Source organism: Anser cygnoides, chromosome 21 (assembly GCF_040182565.1).
Source record: "Anser cygnoides isolate HZ-2024a breed goose chromosome 21, Taihu_goose_T2T_genome, whole genome shotgun sequence".
NCBI lineage: Eukaryota > Metazoa > Chordata > Aves > Anseriformes > Anatidae > Anser > Anser cygnoides.
This window is the reverse complement of record NC_089893.1, coordinates 3,434,173-3,439,051: the sequence shown is the minus strand read 5'-3', so window position 1 is coordinate 3,439,051 and position 4,879 is coordinate 3,434,173. Positions and strand designations below refer to the sequence as shown.

Sequence of the window (4,879 nt, the reverse complement as noted above, 5' to 3'; positions counted from 1 at the left end):
CGGCAGGCGGCGGGGGACAGCCTCGCCTCCTCCTCCTCCTCGTCCTCCTCGTCCTCCTCCTCCTCCTCCTCCTCCTCCTCCTTCTAGGGGTGCTGGGGGGGTACCCAGAGCAGCTGGGGGCCTTTGGATGCTGGGGGGGGCAATGGCAGCCCGGGTGTGCAGAGGCGCTGGGGGTCCTGCAGCAGCTGGGGGGGCATACGGCAGCTGGGCACCCATGGGTGCTGAGGGGTCCTAATGGTGCTGGGGGGGTCCCTGGATGGTGGGAGGGTCTATGGGTGGTGGTGAGGGGCAGTGGCAGCTGGGGGGGGCAATGGCAGCTGGGGGATGCAGAGGTGTTGGGGGGTCCTACAGCAGCTGAGGGGGCATATGGCAGCTGGGCACCCATGGGTGCTGAGGGGTCCCAATGGTGCTGGGGGGGGGTCCCTGGATGGTGGGAGGGTCTATGGGTGGTGGGGAGGGGCAGTGGCAGCTGGGGGGGGCAATGGCAGCTGGGGGATGCAGAGGTGTTGGGGGGTCCTACAGCAGCTGAGGGGGCATATGGCAGCTGGGCACCCATGGGTGCTGAGGGGGTCGCATGGGTGCTGGGGGGGTCCCTGGGTGGTGGGGGGGGGCAATGGCAGGGCAATGGCAGCTGGGGGATGCAGAGGTGCTGGGGTTCCTGTAGCAGCTGAGGGGGTGCTGTGGTAACTGGGGGAGCATATGGCAGCTGGGCACCCATGGGTGCTGGGGGGTTGTGGCAGCTTGGGGGGGGGGGCATTGGTGCTGCGGGGGAGGGAATGGCAGCCAGGGGCCTGTAGCAGCCGGGGGGGACTATGGTAGGTGGGGACCCATGGGTGGTGGGGGTTCTGTGGCAGATGAGGTGACCTGTGGGTGCTGGGGGGTGAATGGCAGCTGGGGGACGCAGAGGTGCTGGGGGTCCATGGGTGCTGGGGGGACCATGGGTGCTGGGGGGAAGGAATGACAGCCAGGGGCCCATAGCAGCCAGGGGGGACCATAACAGCTGGGGACCTATGGGTGCTGGGGGTTCCATGGCAACTGAGGGGACCCACAGGTTCTGAGGGACCCATGGGTGCTGTGGGGGCCCGTAGCCACCTGGGGGACCTGCTGCTTCAGGCCCATCGTGCCCTCCCATGGGTGTCAGGGCTGGGCGAGGAGGCAGTCCTCGCTGCCCTTGGAGGAGGGAGGCCCCAGCCCCCGGGTTTCCGCTGCCTGACAAAGACCTGGGTGGCGCATCGCGCCGCGCCGTGCCGAGGAGCTCTCTCCTCTTCCTCCCCCCCGAAAAGCTGCCGCTGCTTCACGCCATGCGGAGGGGACAGGCCCTGGGCACCTGGGCGCTTCTCGCCAGCGTGGCCGTGGCCGGGTTGGGTGTCCAAGGTAAGTCCCCAGGGCATCGGGTGCTGAACCCCGTGGGGACATGGGGACGGCACCCCCGGCGTGCCGTGCTGCTTTTCCGGGGTTTTGAGGCTGGGGTTTTCCATTACAGCTCCTCGGTGTGAGGTTGACGGGCATGGGTAGGGAGGAAGGAGCGATTTGGTGCAACAAGTCTTGAGGATGGGCTCACCCTCGTGGCTCTGTCAGCCCGCTTAGGACTGGGGCCATTGCTGTGGCAGTCTGGATGCCGTGGCTTGTCTTTGATGGCGCAGACTTGTCTGACGGTGACACAGCGTGTGGTTGGACATGGCAGTACTCTGGCGTTAGACTGAAGTAGCCATGGGCTTTGTACCAGCACGCGTACTCAAGCAGGAGAGGCTGTACGCTGTACTCTGCTCCAGTGCCCAGCAAGTAAGACAGGGAATTTGCTCTCCACTTGCAGGCTCTGAGGGTGACGTGTTTGGGCCAAGGAAGCAATTCTATGTTGTTGGTTTTCTTTTTGGATGGTTTTCACTAAGAATGGTTGTTTTCAGTGTCACCCTCTGCGGGGTTTTGCCTCGCTTGTTTGGGCTCAACTCCTGTCCTTGTTGGTGAAGACATTTCACTCGCTGTTAAAATGTCTCTGCTGCAGTTGCACTTCATTACCAAAGCAATCTCTGTGCAGGATGAGGCTCCGACACACGCAGGCTGAATGGGTCCAGATAGATACCTGGTTCCAGTTGGTTTTCGCTCAAAGGAAAGTTGGATCTGTACACTACCCAGAGCTGCATTAAATAACCACCTATTGAACACTGGACTGCTTTTGCACTGGGCAATCTGCTTTTTTTGCAGAGGTTTCTGTTTGCAGTGTCCTTTCCGTGTCTCGGGAGACAGCCTAATGCGATGCTGTCTGCAACAGCCATCTCTGTGAGTGAGACTCCTAAGCTCTGCACCACTGCGAGGGCTGAGGACTGAGCTGTCAAGCTCTCTGCTCTCCTTTATTTTACAGGACAGACAATAATTGTGAAAGAAAAAAACGAGAAGGTGTTCCTGACCTGTGGATCAGACAAAAATGTACTCTGGAAGAAAGGTAATGAGCAGATAGCAAACGCAACGGAGCTGGACTTGGGTGCAATTTATGACGATCCCAGAGGCATCTATACCTGTATAAAGGAAAAGAAAGAGCTCACTCTCCAGGTGTACTATCGAAGTAAGTGTCAGAAGCCCTGTTTCTAGAGCCACAGGACTGCTTGGAGTTTTTATGCAAATTTTTAAGGGAAATACTGATTTCACAGAGCTTGTGGCTGGTTCTGCCAGTTGGTGAAAGTCTTGCCAGCTCCTGTCCTAGGTCGTCCCGGCTCGGATGGGCCCAGGTGGCAGGGCAGCCACTGCGGTTGGAGGCAAGGGTCAGGGTCCTGGTCGGGGTCCTGCTCTCAGTCCTCGTGTCCTTTTGTGTTTCCAGTGTGCCAGAATTGCATCGAAGTGGACGCTCCCACCATCTCGGGGATTGTGGTTGCAGATGTTATCGCCACCGTCCTCCTGATGGTTGCTGTGTACTGCATCAGTGGCCAGGACAAGGGACGCATGTCACGAGGTGAGGGGAGAGCCCTGCTAGCTGCCGGCAGCTGGGGACAAGAAGTGCCTGCGCTTCTCTAGGAGCTGCGTGGTGGCCTTTCAGGGTGCAAGATGCAGGGGCTTTCTACCATGTCTCCCAGAAGAAATAAAAGCACAGAGCTCAAAGCAGCCAGCCACTTGGGTTTGTCTGCAAATGCTCACCACGCTGCCCATGATTCCCCCGATCTTTGACCGCTGTCTTTCTTTATTTAGCTTCTGACAGGCAGAACCTGATCGCCAACGAGCAGCTCTACCAGGTGAGCGTGCATGCGCACGTGTGTACGTATTTGGGTGTGTGTGCATGGGTGGAAGGAGCTCCACGGGGCTGCAGTGGCGTAGCCACGATGGCACCGCTGCTGGGGGAGTGGCGTACGATGTTGGAGATTACTCTCTGCTGGGGAGTTCACAGCTCCCTCTCCCAGAGTGACGCAGAGGATGGGGCAGGATCAGCTACCCCATGCCTCTTACGCTCTGGGGTTGTTAAACTCAGGGGTGTGAGGGGAGCTTGCCAGAATCTTGGAAAAGGGAGGTTTAGGCCAGCTTACCTTGTACCCAGGGCTGGACAGACACAGTTGTTGCTCACCTTGCCTTTTTTTTTCCCCTTAGCCTCTTGGTGAGCGGGATGATGGACAATACAGCCGGCTGGCACATGCCAAAGGCCGCAAGTGAAGCGGGAAGACAGCAGGGCCAGTGACTGACTCCTTCACACCAGGTTTACTGTTACAGCAAAGCCACTGCCAGTACCAGAGAGCACCAACACCTGGCCCTGGCACTGCCTTTGTGAACTCGCTGCTGGCAGAAGATGGTGTCGCTTTTTGCCTGGAGAGCCCTCCAGATCTCTGCGAGGATGGGCTGCTTGTAACATTCTGCTCTTTCCACGACCTGTTGCATTTCTGTATTCCTCTCATTAAAGATGAGTCTGTTCCGTAGCCCCTCCCTGCTCCATCACTTGTGTTAAGGCCCGGGGAGCCATGCGGTCACTGGGGAAGGTCTGTGTTGGATGTGATCTGCTTGGATCCCTTTAGAGTCCTAAGGTTCCTGCCTGTTCTGATAGGACACTGCTGTGCCAGCGCAGACAGGGGTCCGTGGCAGTGCCTGGATTCAAGTGACATCCAGGCCCATTGCTGAAGCTGGGGATGGGGGACCTTCTGAAGGGAGAGGGTTGCTGCTCCTGACTCACTTAAATTCTCTTCCAGAATTGGGGAACAGGGACAGCAGGAGCACAGCAACACTCAGCAGGGTCTGCATCACTCCTGCTAAGTGCCTGGCCAGAGCTGGGGGTGGCAGGAGGCAGTGAACAATAGGATGTTTCCTCTGCACATGCAGGGCTTGGCATCTAATTGCATTCTCCAGACCTCAGAGGCCTGCCAGGTCCCTGGCACCCAGCTAGCCTGCAAGCAGCCTCAGTGCTTCGGGGAGTGAAGCATGAGCAAAGAAGCAAGCTGGGCTAGCTGCCTAGAAGAGCTTGTGTGGGCTAGACCCAAAGAGGAAATGGAAACTGTGAAGGGGATGAAAACTGCAGCACAGACCATGCAAAACACGTGGCAGCAGAGCTGGCCGGGTAGTGAAGGCCAGAGACAGCCCTCAGTCCCCTCAGCTCCGATGTTCCTGGGAGGCTCCACCATACTCCTCTGCCTGAGCATGGCCAAAACGGGAGGCAGGTTGCAGGCAGGATCAGCTAGCAGTTAGAAACCTCAGAAACCAGGTTATCCCCCATGTGCCAGTTGCATACAGCTGTAGGCTGTTTTCCTGCTTTTCTCAGAATCTGGGTTCCACGTACCTAAGGCTTTAGAGGGCACCAGGCTCTGAGCTGACTTGTGACTCGATGGTGCAATGCAAGCACCAAATGAGCTCACATGCAGTTTCACACAATGAAAACTGGCCACAAATCTGGCATGTCTGACATGGCAAACAA

General features: G+C 58.1%; 1 protein-coding gene across 2 annotated transcripts; it reads left to right on the top strand.

Moving 5' to 3' along the window:
* Window positions 1-808: 808 nt before the first annotated feature.
* On the top strand, window positions 809-3,893 carry CD3D (CD3 delta subunit of T-cell receptor complex). 2 transcript variants are annotated; one of them, XM_013187302.3, is made up of 5 exons: window positions 809-1,374; window positions 2,360-2,440; window positions 2,813-2,944; window positions 3,178-3,221; window positions 3,571-3,893. In XM_013187302.3, the coding sequence occupies exons 1-5, from the start codon at window positions 1,131-1,133 to the stop codon at window positions 3,631-3,633; spliced, it is 564 nt and encodes a 187-aa protein (XP_013042756.2). In that variant the 5' UTR covers window positions 809-1,130; the 3' UTR covers window positions 3,634-3,893. The 2 variants fall into 2 exon arrangements, with proteins under 2 accessions (XP_013042756.2, XP_013042755.3); XM_013187301.3 differs by having other exon boundaries at window positions 939-1,374; window positions 2,360-2,560.
* The last annotated feature ends 986 nt before the right edge of the window (window positions 3,894-4,879 follow it).

Bases quoted from the DNA above. Each gene is read 5' to 3' on its own strand.
- CD3D (XM_013187301.3), top strand. From the start codon at position 1,131: ATGGGTGTCAGGGCTGGGCGAGGAGGCAGTCCTCGCTGCCCTTGGAGG. The intron at 1,375-2,359 runs GTAAGTCCCCAG...TTTATTTTACAG, and splicing joins GGCCGGGTTGGGTGTCCAAG to GACAGACAATAATTGTGAAA. The intron at 2,561-2,812 runs GTAAGTGTCAGA...TTGTGTTTCCAG, and splicing joins TCTCCAGGTGTACTATCGAA to TGTGCCAGAATTGCATCGAA.